Source organism: Trichomycterus rosablanca, chromosome 19 (assembly GCF_030014385.1).
Source record: "Trichomycterus rosablanca isolate fTriRos1 chromosome 19, fTriRos1.hap1, whole genome shotgun sequence".
NCBI lineage: Eukaryota > Metazoa > Chordata > Actinopteri > Siluriformes > Trichomycteridae > Trichomycterus > Trichomycterus rosablanca.
In genome coordinates, this window is record NC_086006.1 from 20,437,047 (window position 1) to 20,452,042 (window position 14,996).

General features: G+C 42.0%; 1 protein-coding gene across 2 annotated transcripts in view; it reads right to left on the minus strand.

Annotated features, from left to right (window-relative positions):
* Positions 1-14,996, minus strand: part of arfgef2 (ADP-ribosylation factor guanine nucleotide-exchange factor 2 (brefeldin A-inhibited)) — a 34,195-nt gene that overhangs the window by 11,836 nt on the left and 7,363 nt on the right. For both annotated transcript variants that reach the window (XM_063015886.1, XM_063015885.1), the window contains exons 8-31: positions 14,858-14,973; positions 13,664-13,797; positions 12,807-13,041; positions 11,963-12,062; positions 11,688-11,827; positions 10,777-10,885; positions 9,268-9,448; positions 9,065-9,176; positions 8,776-8,981; positions 7,730-7,814; positions 7,450-7,621; positions 6,222-6,373; positions 5,929-6,057; positions 5,091-5,249; positions 4,789-4,936; positions 4,104-4,200; positions 3,946-3,986; positions 3,303-3,472; positions 3,057-3,208; positions 2,786-2,958; positions 2,220-2,380; positions 1,992-2,122; positions 1,002-1,131; positions 759-894 (exon numbers count right to left, since the gene is read on the minus strand). In XM_063015886.1, coding sequence (XP_062871956.1) covers positions 759-894; positions 1,002-1,131; positions 1,992-2,122; positions 2,220-2,380; positions 2,786-2,958; positions 3,057-3,208; positions 3,303-3,472; positions 3,946-3,986; positions 4,104-4,200; positions 4,789-4,936; positions 5,091-5,249; positions 5,929-6,057; positions 6,222-6,373; positions 7,450-7,621; positions 7,730-7,814; positions 8,776-8,981; positions 9,065-9,176; positions 9,268-9,448; positions 10,777-10,885; positions 11,688-11,827; positions 11,963-12,062; positions 12,807-13,041; positions 13,664-13,797; positions 14,858-14,973 — 3,369 coding nt within the window. The remainder of the gene's footprint in view (positions 1-758; positions 895-1,001; positions 1,132-1,991; positions 2,123-2,219; positions 2,381-2,785; positions 2,959-3,056; positions 3,209-3,302; positions 3,473-3,945; positions 3,987-4,103; positions 4,201-4,788; positions 4,937-5,090; positions 5,250-5,928; positions 6,058-6,221; positions 6,374-7,449; positions 7,622-7,729; positions 7,815-8,775; positions 8,982-9,064; positions 9,177-9,267; positions 9,449-10,776; positions 10,886-11,687; positions 11,828-11,962; positions 12,063-12,806; positions 13,042-13,663; positions 13,798-14,857; positions 14,974-14,996) is intronic.

Below are 14,996 nucleotides of genomic sequence, written 5' to 3' on the forward strand. Positions count from 1 at the left end.
ATGTTGTGAAAAGCCTCTCAGAACAGTGCAGGTTGTTCAAAAAGCAGTACATATTAATGCTCATAGTGAGCTGTCCACTTACTTTTGGTCACATAACTTTGTTTTAATAGAAAAAGTAATTATTATTATTATTAGATTATAAACTCAAAAACCTGCAAAAATATATTACCAGACTTATAATTAATTCTTAATCTTTGTAGCCGCTTAATATCAATCACTTAATATCTATTTTCATATCAGTTATCATATCTAGATGATAACCAAAAGCTTACATTATTTAGACTTGTGTATTGTATTAGGCCCTTCTGTTTAAGCTCAATAAATATACATGACATGTATTAAATTTGGCTCTTAAAAGTTGTAAAAGATCAAGTTTCTTAAGACTTTAAAGCCTATGTGATACCCAGGCATTAGCAGGGCCAGATCATCAACATTCAAGCCCCACCGCAACCAAACTGCCACTGTTGAGCACCTATACAAGGCCCCTAACCCTCAATTGTTTGCACTGTATTCAGTCACAATTGCAAGTCAATTGTAGGGTAGTATAAGCTTAGTAGTCATGGCACTGGACTAGCAATTAGAAGGATGCTGTGGCAAGCCCCAGTGCAAAAGCACTTACAGATGTTAAAGCTTGTGCACTTTACTGGATTTCTCCATTACTGGATGGACAGCATGTACAATTTCGCTTAGAGGGCCTAATTGGCATGATCTAGCCCTGAGTATTAGTAGAGTGTGTTGGGTAAAGAAACTGGTCCTACCTTGTTTGACGCACCACTGCAGCTGAGCAAAAATGTCACTTAGCAACACCTCACTGAGCGGCTCATAGAACTGTGTGAAGACGTCACAGATAGCGTAGAGCGCATGGTTACAAGTAGTGGTCATCCATTCAGTTTTCTGTGGAGAACCAATAAGCAAAAATCCCAAAATCAGAACCGATGAATCTTGCTTTATTTACTCCTATAAGAAATGCATGTACAACAGCTCGTGCCACATTGGTTTACCTCGGTCTGCTGCTCTGGAAGCTTCATGTTGTCGAAGATGCGAAAGACGATGCGGAAGAGGTCGTGCCACCAGTGCTTCTCAAAGGTGTGTCCATAACTCTTCATGATCTCAAACATCACCGTCAGGCCTCTAAAGTACACAGCTGGATTAGCTTAGACACCAGTGTAAGGTAACAAAGTGATGGACTGATTGATATTTGAAACACATTAAGAGTCAAAAGTATGTATACACACAACCTTGAGCCTGATCCACTACTGTTCTGAGAAGATTTTGGTAAAAATGTTTGGTATAGGGTCATAATTTGAACTAAATTCAGACATTCTTAATTGAAGTAAAAAAAATTTAATGCAAGTATATTATAATAAGAAGTGCATAAAATTAAAAACTGGTTCTAAAAACTGCAAAAAGAAGGAGGCCGCTCAGGTGGCGCAGCGGTAAAAACACACGCTGCAACCAGGCTGGGATCTCGAATACATCGTATCGAATCTCAGCTCTGCCTTGCCGGCTGAAGGCTGAGCGGCCACATGAACAACGATTGGCCGGTTGTTCAGGTGGGCGGGACTAAGCCGGATATGGGTCTCTCTGTGTCAGACTGGTGCAATTACGACCTCTGCTGGCTGATTAGAGGTGCCTACACAGAGATGAGGAAGGAGTGATCTTAGGGTGTGTCTCTCCATACACAACGCTAGGTGGCACAACACTCGTCAATGTGTGGGTAATAAGATGCATGTGGCTTGCTGGCCACGTGTCGGAGGGGGTGTGGGTTAGCTTCGATCTCCTCGGTCAGAGCAGGGATTGGTATAGGCAGAGAGGAGGCATGATGCGATTGGGCAATCAGATGCGCTAAAGGGGGAGAAAAGGGGAGAAAATGAATTAAAAAAAAAAAAAAGAAAAGAAAAGGAGACGCCCGCTTCGACACATTACCTTTCAATGTTGTATCATGTACAAAAAGCCACACTATGTTCCATATGACTCCCTGAATCATTTACCTTGTCCTAATGTCCAGCTTGCAGCGGTTGATAATGCAGGAGAGCTCAAACAGGATGGGAAACCAACCTCGCACCCATGCCCGATCACCAGCAGCAACATTCATGTCATCACTAGTGTACTCTCTCAGAACCTGAGCATAACACCAGAATAAAGAAAGGACTTAGAAAGAAATGATTTTGTCTTTGGAGACATGATATCATGAATGACCAGGGTACATAAATGCTCACCTGTGGTCTGTCAGACACGTATTTAGCACAGTGGCGTATGAGTCGGATGGCTTCCATACTAGTGTCAGGGAATGCAGCGTTACACACAAACTCAGACAAACACTTTACGGCGTCCTGGAATGAGTCGATGGCTGCGGCAAAATGCTGCTGGAATGTGTTCACTAAGAAAGAAATGAGAACAAACCAGTAGAAATATTAGAATGTATTCTGTACAAGACTAAACTGGACGATATGTAACTTGCCTGAGCACCTAATACTAGCTTACTTACATTCATGACAGGACAGGTAATTACTGGTTACACAAGATTCATCAGTTCAAGTCATGGACAATTTTGTATCTCCAATTCACCTCACTTGCACGTCTTTGGACTGTGGGAGGAAACCCAAGCTCCCGGAGGAAACCCATGCAGACACGTGAAGAACATGCAAACTCCACACAGAAAGGACCTGGACCACCCCAACTGGGGATCCGAACACAGGACCTTCTTGCTGTGAGGCGAGAATGCTACCCACTGAGCCACTGTGCCGCCCGAACCCAACATAGTAAGCCTCCCTCTCTCACTTACTGACGATGTGTCCTGTGGTCTGGAAGGCCAGCTCCACTATGGTCTCATCATGGTCTGATGCTGCTTGATGGAAAACTGAGAAGATGTTTTTCCAGCCAGAGCGGATGTTTGCAGCCTGTGAGTTCACCATCTGAGCAACACAGCGGATAACCATGTCCCGGATCGTTGGAGACCTTCGTGGTGCAAAGAAAAATAAACGAACAAAATTCCATAAACATAAGTATAACCATTATTGCTTAAAACAACCGTATCTATGCATCTATTCATTTACCTGTTCTTCTTCATGATGTGCTCAAACGGTCTAAGAAAGTCTTTCTGAAAGCGAAAATTAGCCAGCTCTCCTATCTCCAAGAACTTCATGGACAGCTGCCTCAAAGAGTCCACGGCAAAGATGGCCACATCCTCGTTAGGATTGCAGCCCACCTGTCAAGACAGCAGAAGTTTAGGAGGTGCGTCAAGATTATACACTGGGAAGTTGAGGAATGGTCGATCTGTGTGACCTGGAGAAAGTGCAGACCTTGTTGAAGTGGTCTCCGATAACTTGCCAAATGCGGGACCACTGCAGCCTGATGCGGTTCATGTTATAGTAGGAAATCTCCACTATCTTCTGTAGGCTGAACATGCGTGGCTGGTGTGCAGAAGCCAGTTCATCCATCGACACCGCGCACAGCCAGCGCACAAAGTCCACTGGAGAAGAAAAGCTCATGTTATATTTACATTTTCTGCATTTAGCAGATGCTTTTATCCAAAGCGACTTACAGTATACAGTCTAAGCAATTCAGGGTTAAGGGCCCTGCTCAAGGGCCCAACAGAGGCAACCTTGGATTGGTGTGGTTTGAACCAGCAACCTTCTGCTTACTAGTCCAGTACATTAACTGCTAGGCTGCATATCACAGCGGAAGCAGGAGGAGACCCCGTCCGACCTTCCCACCCTTAAACACAGCCAATTGTGTTTGAGTGGACGTCCAGCCTGGTTGGTTGCTAGCTCTGCTGAGATTCGAACTTGTGAATTTGAACACTTTGCATTGGTGTGCTAGTGCGTCAGACCGTTACACCACCAGAGCGTTTAGGACTAACTTAAAATAGCAGGTTTTACTGTGTGCAAAAACATGCTATAGTGTTAAATATGATAAATGAAACACAAACATGTATATGCATACCAACTGCATTTCCATCAAGCCTGGTAGATCCAGTGAATATTCTAGAAGACAAAATTAAAGAATTAGTTAGACACAAAAGAAAAACACACGAAAAAGAAAAATGCTTGAACAAACACATACCATAACTACAGCATGTTTAATGAACAGTGTTTTCTTACCTGTCCACAGCTACAACTACACTCTGAGAGCTGGTTTCCCCTACTGACTCCTGAATATGAGCCATCTGACGCCTGTCTGGACCACCAACTAGAGTGCCTGTGATAGGTCAAGAATGCTGTTAGAGACATTAGATCCTATAATTACAAGAGCTGTCTATATGCTTATGGTATATCCTATAGTGTAGATTATTTAATGTCAGCCAGATTTATTGGTAACTACTGTATAAAATAATGAAATGAAATTTTATTACAGACACACAGCCAATCGTGTGCCTGTATAGGCGCCTGATTGGTCAATAACATAGCTGGGATATAAAATCAAGAGCTCAAGATCCCAGTGGTGGAGGGCAAGCATGACAGATTGCTGCACCGCCAAGGGCCCCCAAACTTTCCTTAACAGCAGCATAAATCTGTTAAATGGGGTTTGTCCATCAAGTCACGATGACTACAGGTTGGAAACCAAGGTCTGTAGTTTTTTGATACTGTGAGAAAGTGTACAACTTGTGTAAGTGTAAATATAGATCACAAAGTGTATATATAGACTACATGATTAATCTTAGTACTTTGTGGCGTGGCCATTCAAGACATTCTGAGTAAGAAATGAACTTTCTGGAGCACTGGTTTATGTATGATTATTTCTCTTTGCAGTAACCTTGTGCAGTTTAAAAAAAAAAGGGTAGCCTACCTAAACCAAGCGGCATGAACTCCTCTCCCCCAGCAGGAAAGCCCTTTATGCCACCTCCCTGGTCTCGGACCACTCCGGAGATATAACGCGTCTTCACTCCTGTGCCAATCAGCTGAGCCAATTCCAACTGACTAATACATCTGAGAATCTATGCAGGTGATCAAATAAAATATCAGGCATAAATAAAAATTCTGAAAATGAATGGCTAATCAGCTAACAAGATCAAAAAGGATTGTAGAGTAAATTGTTAACACATTTGTTGTTGTTTAATAAATTGTTAATGTTTTGCTGACACTGCCCACCTCATGCCAGGAGTTGCCCAAGTAGTTTCCATCAGTGTGTGCCACAGTAATAAGGGTCTTTATGGTGTCGATATTCTTCTGCTTCATCTCTGTGATGCTGGAGCTAGCTGTGAGCAAAGTAAACCTGGCCAAGGCCTGGATGTATGCATCACGTTCCAACTACACACACACACACAAACACGAGGGTAATTAGAAAGTGATAAGCCAAAACAATTGGAGGAATAACACAGGCAATCCATCAATCGCAGGGCTTCAACCATCCTTAACCCACCGATAAACTTTGACAATCATTTGTGTTGACGCCCAGCTGGCCGACAGAGATTCGAACCCAGATTTGAACAAATGGTGGGCTGGTGTAATAAAGCCATGTGCCACACGAGCACAAAACTTTATTGCTTTAGTCACCATGCCTTACTTTTCTCACAATGCCATGGTTGTAAATTAAAGTGAAGGACAACATGAGATTTAGTTTCTCATGTCTCATGTCTGTGCTTCGCTTATTTGTCATTTAAACAAATTTTCTCATTAGCGGTGCTATAAAAAGTCAGTGGAGAATTAGATCTGCGCAGTGACGAGGTAAGACGCACCGCCTCGTTCTAATGGAAATGACACAGCCAGAAAAAAAGTGGTTTTGCCACATATCAAATGAATGCAGCCATATATGCTTTTTCCAAATTCTGCGACAGATATTTAAGTAGCAGGTGCAATTTTGGTAAAAAAAAAGTAAAAAAAAAAAAGCCAATGCTTTAGTCACTACTAGGTCTAGACTGACCAACGCTCTTATCACGTATGAAACGATTCCTACAAATAACTAATGAATTAAGCGTTCAGGGCTCACCTGCATGCTGAAGATACAGGCAATCCTGATGGCACAGCGAATTCCCTCCAGACACAGAGACGCCACCTCCTGGTCATCACAGTCCTGCAGACCCACACTGAACGCTGCCAGTAGAGGTGTCCATGCCAGCTGTGGTAAACAGTACAGTCCTTAACATGGCATCTAAAGTGCTACAATTTGTTTTGAATCTATGCAAGGCTTCAGTAGCTTTGTATTAGAACACCAAACACTCCTCATTAAAAATATTCCAAACTACTATGATACGATGATACTATGATTATGAGAGACGATACCTTAAACATGGGTCGAACATGCTCCAGATGGGTGGCACTGAAGAAGGGTGCCTGAACATGGCTTACAGCCTCCATTAGAGCTTTTGCTGTCTTGGCCATCTGCTCCATCTCCACATTATACAGCAGCCGTCTCTGTTTTTCACTGGCTACACCTGCGGAAACCAGAGATCAGAACACAGCCTTATTAAGTTAGTGTCCCGCTCATCTTTTTTCATTTACGAATACTATTCTCCACTAATCTGATCTTTAGTCTTTAGAGAAAACAGTGATACAAACCAGTCTGAAGAAGTGATTAAATAACTGGTATATGACTGGAGTCCTGCTAACCAAACTGGTTTGCTAAAGATAACAAGCTGAGTAGAAATTCCTATTGTAAAATAAAATAAAAAAAACTTGCTTATTATGTGATCAGAAGCTATAAGCAGGCTGGCTCGGTTTATTAAGGCTGGGAGGAGGCAGAACGACAGGAGAGAGAGCTAGAAGGGGAAGACATGAAGATGCTGCGATTCTTGTTGAGAGTGACGAAGATGGACAGGAGGAGGAACAAGGGACAGCGCAGGTAGGATGTTTTGGAGACAAACTTACAGAGGCCAGATTAAGATGGTTTGAGCATGTGCAGAGGAAAGATGTTTTAAAATGGGTTGAAAAACAGTGAGCACAGGGGCTAATGTGTAGCACACTAGTGTGGAGTGTTCTAACGCAAGACCTTAGCGGGCCAGCCACACACACAGCTGGCCGTGTTTTAAGGAAGGAAGGTCGGACATGACTGGCCCAGTCCAGGCAACTGCAAGAGTGATAGAAATAGTCACACGGAGCCTACAGCATGGCTCTCCATAAGCGATATGGCTCTGTGGGAACCCAACACTGACACGTGCTGGAGGGAGGGATGTGCGTGTGTTAATCTGGCTCTCCTTCAACAGACTGGGGCTTGCCCAAGCGGCAGCAGATTTACAATTGGGAACTGGAAATGTCTTGACTGGTGGGGAAAAAGGACACTAAGATGGGGGGGTCAAGTGGCACAGTGATACAGCTGGATTCGTAAACAAGGTGCTAAAACCTCTTTGCTCCAGAGGCACCATTTAGTAACTGAAGCTCCACTTTGACCCCAACTTCTTAATAAACTGATACTGAAAGAGAAAATTCTACCATAGTTTATAATTCTATAAATCTTTCTTATTACTACCTAAACACAAATTGCACGTTTATTTAGACACAGAAAATGACCTACTCTGTTTGCTGGACTTGGGAGTGATGCAGTACTCTTTGGTTTCCTTCATAGCAATTTTCTTCCCTGCTATCTCATCATAAATGGATGAAAGGTACTCTTCAGGCAGATCCTTACTGTCGTTTATGCCCCGGTTCATCTTGATGTACTGCTCCTTTGTCATTTTGGTTTTTACCTGGTATTAAAGATTACATTAAAAAGATAAACAAACAAGGTAATGTTAAAATTAAATTAAAACCCTAGAGTCTGGCAGAGAGAGTCCGAGAGAGGACGTTGAACTGACCTGTGGGCTGTGCAGATCAGTGGTCAGCATGATGATTGAGTAGGCCAGCACGTAGGCTGTGTCAGCACTGGCAAAGAGAGTCTGCCTGTAAACAAACAACAGAAAGCCAGTGCATTGAGAACGTGAGGAGGAATCGTATTTCAGGCTAATTTTTTACATTTCTTTATCCTGATCAGGGTTGCACCGGGTCTGGTTCAAATTGAAAACACAGATTGCAAGGCAGGAACACCCTGAATCGTGTTTACATATTTATAAATATCTATTTTTTATTGCTCATAATAAAGATGAATCCTGCCACGCCCGAGCATTTGGCACTGTAGGTCCTACCTGAACTATTATTATTATTATTATTATTTTTATTATTTTTTTTCCCCATATTAGAAACTGCCAACTGTGACTGTGTAGCACTGATGAGATTTGAATCTGGATCTGTGAGCTGGTGGTGAGCTAGAATAATACACCCCTGTGCCCCGGCTAACTAACTTTAGGAGCCAAGTCATTTTGGTTTATTTTCTTAAGCTAATTTGACTTAAGTAATTAAGATTCCCATGTTAGCAATGTCTTAAATAAAACAAATGAATCAGGGCCGTTGTAGCCTAGCAGTTAAGGTGCTGGACTAGTAATCAGAAGGTCACCGGTTCAAGCCCCACTACTGCCAGGTTGCCACTGTTGAGCCCTTGAGCAAAGCCCTTAACCCTCAATAGCTCAGACTGTATACTGTCACAGTACTGTAAGTCACTATGAATAAAGGCATCTGCTAAATGCAGAAAATGCAAATGTAAATTTAAAATGAATCAATGATCAATAACACTGCATGTCACGGCTTTTGACTAGGCAGATTATCAGGGTTAAAAGCAGATTCTTAATTCCAGCTAATATACTGTTACTGACTCCAGGCCTCAGACTGTCTGAGAACTAGCTAGCGGGAAATGTTAGCTGAGTCGCACTAAACTTGTAGTGTAAGTTTGGTGCACAACAGCTAAGAGAAGAGATCTGCCTTAGATCTGCTACAGTGACTACAGATTGGAAATGTGCATGCTCCTCACCCCTGGTTGCACTCCAGATAACGAGCCGCAAACTTCTCCATAAGGCGATCGATTTTCTGTGCCTCGCCAGGCAACCTGAAGCCCTCCAGAAAGGTGCGCAGCGCTGACACAAAGTCCTTCCCGCAGAAGTCCAGCTGGTCCACGTAGCAGTACATCACCTCCTTATTGAACTTGGCGTTCTCACCCAGGAATTCTCCAACCTGAGTCTGAAGAAAGCAGGCATGAGAGGAACTCCACACTGTACTCTGATGTACATCACAGGAAAGGAAAGGATGACGATTACACCTACTGTGTCGAGCCGTTCCTCCTGGTGCAAGAACTGAGCGATGTCCATAGCGGTGGGTCCCAGCATGCCTTGATCCTGCAGGTACTGTACTCCTCTCTTGGGTTTTTTATTAAATCTTGGAAGGTAAAAAGAAAATCATACAAATCAAATAGAAAACAGAAGTACAAATACAAAAAAGAGAATAACAAGAGAATAAATAGACTTACAGCACAATGCCGTGCTCAATAATTTCTTTTTGCTGTTTAATGACCTCGTATTGCTCGGGGTTGGAGGGTTGAACGCTGGAGGACATGGTGGAGTCCTGAGAGCTGATGCTGTCTCTGCGAGAAGACAAGTGCTCAGGGAGCTTCACTTCCATCCCCTCACCTTCAGCTTGATTCTCCTGACCTGCATAAGCCATCACAGCCAAGTATAGTACATTATAACCAAGTATAGTACATTATAACCCCCAAATTTCACAACAGACAAATCTCTTGACACAAGCAGGTAGCCTGGTATTACTCAGCAATTTATATGAACTCACACTAGAATGGAAATGAGTGAACGGGCTCAGCTTGGGTCAGTTCATAGGTAAACAGAAGTCAAACTGTTACTTAATGTCAAACACAGTCATGGACAATTCTGTATCTCCAATTCACCTCACTTGCATGTCTTTGGACTGTGGGAGGAAACCGGAGCTCCCAGAGGAAACCCACACAGACACGGGGGTGAACATGCAAACTCCACACAGAAAGGACCCAAACCGTTTCACCAGGGCATCAAACCCAGGACCTTCTTGCTGTGAGGCAACAGTGCTACCCTCCGAGGCACCGTGCTGCCCACACATTACTGGGTAAGACACCTAATTAGATAAATGATTTGAAACAGTGACAAAACAACAAGACCAAATAAGGTCGACCAGGTAACAAATACACAGAACATTTATGCAAGCTGTAACAGTGGTCGACTACTAAACCCACTAACTAACTAGCGGATCTGTCTGCTGTCTGCATTAGCCAATGAAGGCAGAATTGTTGCCCATAGTGGGACCCTTAAAATAAAGTTAAATGTGTATTTCTTCCACTATGTGAGACCAGCACTGGGCAGTAGTATTAAACGGCGGGACTCTATTTCATTGCTTAGGTAGCTAACATTAGCTCCCTCACCTTTATCAGACTCAAAGCACAGACTAAATATAAAAAACTCTGCTAAGATATACTTGCAGACAAAGTGAAGCTTTTCCTGTTTTTATTAACAAGTGAATGGTAGCCGGCTAGCTACATACCCGATGCAAGTATGGAAACACATTTGATTATTTTCAGACATTTTGGTTTTCAGTTTACCACACTGAGCATGGCGCTTTCTAAAGTGCCTTTATAATTCAGCAACAGCATAAAACCTCTTTTCTAAACTTACATGAGTAATACGAAACATGTCAGTTCATACAGACAACGTGCTACCTGACAAAATGTCTGGTTTCAGACGCCGAGACGGGCTCAAGTGGAGCAGTGGGCTTATATGCTAGGAAGAGGAGTGCTTAAGCTCAGACCTCTGTCTGGAACAGGCATCAGCACAAGTAGTCGATAGTTCACAGTGGGAATAGCATGATGCAAGGGAACTGCAATAAAGAAATCTAGAAACGACTAGACTGGGAGAAAAAGGTGAGAAATGCTACTGTCCATGATGTGAAAAACAATGCAATATTTCCGGTTCAAATGACAGAGCGGTTGTCTCACCTAGGTTGGTCTGCAGGTTGGGGTTGACGTACAGGTCTTTGCTCCACTCCACCATGCATTTCAGGATGGACACTAGGCATTCCAGGCCTTTCTTCCGCAAGCTCAGCTCCTGCAAAATAAAATAAGAAAAACCTACTAAACAACAATTCCTTTCATTCATATTTGGATCAGTGTTTCACTTCGGGGTTAGAGTACACATTTTTGTGTTTCATCATGTTTGATGTAACTATAAAAAGTGGAACCAGCTCCAATATTGAGAACCTATCCAAACTGCACTGGCTGGCCAATGACTTTCAGGACTTTCATGGTGGCAAAACTCCAGAATGTTGACAAAGAATTTAAACTTGCAATAAAAAAAAAAGAAACAAGATCAAAAGTCTTGCATCTTATGTGAACAACAGTTTTCTTATCTGAAACAGTGCATGACCATTCTTACAGAAAGTGTTAAACATCACCTCCGTTTCTGAACATGAAGATAATATATGCCTAAAGTACTTGCTGGACATCCCATTTGGACAACCCAAAAATGTAAAAAGGTATTAACATAGAGCACATGTCTGTGTGATCTTTTAAGCTAGAAGATGGGAATTTGTACCCATTCAGTCGAAAGAGCACTGATGTTGCTTAAGAAAGCCTGATGTTCCAGTTTATTCCAAAGCTGTTCAGTTGTACTGAGGTCAGGGCTTTTGCAGGCCACTGACGTTTCTTTAAATTAAGTTTTTCTGCATGTCTCTATAGACCCTGCTTTGTGCATGGTGGCACAGTAATGCTGTCACAGAAAAGAGCTTCCCTAACCTGTTGCTTCAAAGTTGTAAGCATTTAATTTCCCTGATGTATTTATTACTGCCTGAAATAATAATTTTGCCCATATAGAGTAGGACTGAAATGGTTGTGTCAGTAATAGGGAATACCTGCAGTGGAGTCATTCCCAGCTCCTGCCCACTCCGACCTTGAGCAATTTTTGAGAGATCATTAACCAGCCGCTCAAAGATATTTGCTGCATTTAGATCACAGTCGTAGTTAACATAGATATCCACCACACACTGGGCATCTGAAGAAGAGAGTGAAATCAAATGAGAGAGATAATAGAAGTATTAATAATAATAATAATAATAATAATAATAGTTCGATTAATTTTAAGCTTTTACAAAAAAATTTTTATAACACTCAAAAGAAAAAGCAGTACCTGCACAAATGCGAGTGAGTGTCTGGATAACCATCCATTTGTGTTCAAAAGAGCTGGAAGATGTTTCCAAAATGGTCAAAAAGATCTCTCGGAAAAACACCTGACAAAATTTAAAAGAGCACATTTTAATACTCCTAAGCAGTAAAAACCAGAGGTTTCTCCAATTTGTCATAACCGACTCCCACACGCCGATCGACTTAGTGAAGTGGTTTAACAGAAAAGTGTGGACAGCATGTGAAATCAGTGTTAGCATTGATTATACACCCATTCCAAATATAATGCCCTGCAACACAACAAGTTGGGACAGGGGCATGTTTACCAAAGTGTCACTACCTTTGCCTTTTAACAACCCTTTATAAATAATTAAAACGTCTATAAACCGTGAAACCATATGTTTTTTTTTAAACATACTGTGCTCCCAAATGCATCAACTCTTTAAAATAAAGTCTGCTGGCAGAAAAGTCCATCTCCAGCACTTTCTAATTCCACAGTCATGCTGTTGTTATGTGCATCATGTGACCATACATTGTTACATCCAAATAAGAAAGGATGATCCTAAAAGGAAAACGTAGTTTAGAAAGACATCTTTTAGCTTCAATGATGCCCTGATGTGTATGAAACGATGCTTGCCCTTGAAGCTGAAAGATGTCTGCACACATCCTTCTAAACTACATTTTCCTTTTGTGATCATCCTTTCTTATCCTGGGACACATTACCACCCTAATGTGAGAGTTCCTTTCCATCCATAAAGTAGGAACAATCATGTTTACCAGACTGCTAGTAAATAATCCCTTCTAGTTAAAAGCCCAGTTTTAGTTCAGGTCCTTGTTAACGCTCTACTCACCTCAATCTGCATCTTCAAATGAACCTTAAAATGGGACAGCAGGGTAAGGAAGATGGCCAAAGAAAGCTCAAACACTTCAGGTACAGAGGAGACGCCATTCTTGGACAGCGCCACACACAGGTACTGTTTAATTGCATTGACGAACATCTCATGGGTGCGGAATACAGGGCCAGCGCCCTGAAGCACTGACAGCAGCAACTGCAGAGACACCACCTTAGAGCGCAGCTCATGGGACCTGACAGAGGAACAACAGATATTTGAGTGTTTAGTGAGTTCAGTAGGGACATGAAACATACAGATCCTCTAATCCATCTAATATAGGTTTTTTTTTAACTCTTGAGCGGAAAAAAAATGGGTCGCAGAAAAAAACAATAAAAATTAAACTTGTACACAAGCGCCCCCTTGTGGAGGCTTTATGTAATATCTTGTAAACCACAACAGCACAATTGTTTGCAGATAATATATGCATGCTGCCAGCTTGCCAGTTCTCTAAATAGCACCAAGCTGCTAAGAAACCTGAATGTTACAGTTTAAGAACCAGAGTTATTTTGGTTCATAAAGTCAGTAGCTCTGCTGCATCACTCATATATATAAAAGGTGGTGGAAAGGTGCAGTGAAAAGTGGATGACTTCAAATACGTGGGATTGAGAGTACAGTCATGAAAAATACTTAATTACATAATTAAAAGCAAATCCAGTTAGACTACATTATTAACACGACCGTCCTTTCCCCAATAAAAACAAGTTGTATTTCTTCCCTGCAGCACCCTTCATAAATCTTTTGACAGCACGATCAGTCATTGTTGAAAGCTACTGCAAAGAGGCTTAAAGAGTAGAGTAGAGAGTTTAATATCTCACTTGGGATCCGGTGGGCCGTCGGCTAGCGGCTTCATGGATAGCTTGCAGAGGGACCGGAAGACCAGAAATGCGTCTTTCTGTAAAATGTGGGAGAAGCGGGCAGCCGTCTGTGCGTTCTGCATTCCATCTGCTTCCTGCACCCAGACAGAAATCATTAACACCAGCAAACACAACAGATAATTATGTATTTATGAATAACTACATATCAGCCAGTTTCAACTCTGATGCACAGCCTCTCCTTCACTGGAGAGCTAATGGAATTTAAATACACTTGTGAGTAATGTCAGACTGACTTGGTGAAAAACAAGATAAGAAGGAGACAGAATGTCACATTGGCCTGTAAGATAGGAAAAGTACTAAGCAATAATACACTGGCAAATGTTGAAACCCTTTCCTACCGCAAATCACAGCAGAAAAAATGCATATAAAGAAAATGAACAGTGTATAGTGACAAGATTCCAGTCTGACCTTCCCTCCTTCAAACACAGCCAATAGTGTGCTAGCACGGTAGACCACTGTGCCACCGAAGCACCCACATTTTTCTTTTTTGTATTGTGTATTGGATATTTTTCAGCAATAACTAGCAGTGTGTTAGTTAACAGTGTGTTAGTTATTTATTCATCCACAGCTAATTTATAATTGGGTTAATATAGACTAGACATGCCCACACTTGATTACTTTCAGTAATGTTGAATATCTACATCACTTAAATGTCAAATTCAACTCGCCAGTCGCCCACAGACAGGAACGATTGACTGTGACTGTATGCGCGGGGAAAAAGGACAAATAGCTGAGGCACATGTGCTAGCAATGGATGATCTGGATCTTCATGAGAGAGTTGTAAGGTGTAAATCATGACAAACAGTTGCCAAAAACATCTGTTGTTCTGTGAACCAATAGGCCAAAGGCGAGCTGTTTGGGAGATGTAGTTTACATAGTATTTGTCTTACACAGCACTCCACAACAAAAACATCATACCGACAGTCTTGCTGCTTTAGGGCATGCTCCCTACCAGAAAATCTTAAGCCTAGTCTGGATTCAAACAAATCTGCCAAGAAGCAATGGGAATTACTGATCTCCAATTAGCAGTTATCAAATGCAGTTCTTGCTGCTAATGGTTGCCCAAACAGGTATTTAGACAGAAATTACTTATACACATGCTTACACATGCTTACACAAAATCCATTTGCATACCAGGATATCTGTGGAGGACATGGAACCTTGGTCATCCACAACTCCGTTCATTTGCTGAGTGTCTGCCGGGGCAATAGGGATCACTTTGGACTCAGAGTCTGAGTGCTGTTCCAGACCTAAAGAGAAAGAGTAAGTGTGT